Source organism: Caenorhabditis briggsae (assembly GCF_000004555.2).
Source record: "Caenorhabditis briggsae complete genome, chrIII, whole genome shotgun sequence".
Lineage (NCBI taxonomy): Eukaryota > Metazoa > Nematoda > Chromadorea > Rhabditida > Rhabditidae > Caenorhabditis > Caenorhabditis briggsae.
Window position 1 is genome coordinate 13,412,365 of NC_013490.2, and position 517 is coordinate 13,412,881.

General features: G+C 43.1%; 1 protein-coding gene across 1 annotated transcript; it reads right to left on the reverse strand.

Annotated features, from left to right (window-relative positions):
* Positions 1-17: 17 nt before the first annotated feature.
* On the reverse strand, positions 18-218 carry CBG23960 (the record flags this gene model as incomplete). Its single annotated transcript, XM_002647965.2, has 1 exon — positions 18-218. The coding sequence occupies one exon, from the start codon at positions 216-218 to the stop codon at positions 18-20; it is 201 nt and encodes a 66-aa protein (XP_002648011.2).
* Between the last annotated feature and the right edge of the window lie 299 nt (positions 219-517).

A 517-nucleotide genomic window follows, 5' to 3' on the forward strand; every position in this document is an offset into this window, starting at 1 on the left:
TCCGAAAGGCTTTTCCCTCACGATGCCCGACGTTTGGTGACGGTGCACGTGGTTCGTTCGTATTCATTTGAACAGCAGCAACTGTTGGGACTACGGTAGTCGGGTGGGTTGAAGAAGCGGACGGCGATGGAGTTGGAGCAGGAGATGGAGCTGCTAATTTTGAGGGCAATGTCACTACCACTGGTACGACTCGAGGTTTTGGAACCCCTCTGCGACATCTGAAAGTTGTAGATTATTGAGGGGTAGCTCAGTGTGTAGCGATTGCAACGCTTGCAAGCTCAATTTTCAAAGTTTTCGAAACTAGGTCATGTTTATACTCATTTTGAAGCGCAAAACGTGAAAAACTCAAAAATCATAATTTTGAGGAGATTAGATGAAAACTAAGGGAGTTACAACCGGTTTTTTGAAATTAGCAGTAGAGCGCGTTTGCCGAAATTTTCAAAGTTTTTGAAACTAGGTCGTGTTTATACTCATTTTGAAGCTCAAAACGTGGGAAATTGAAAAATCAAGTTTTCGT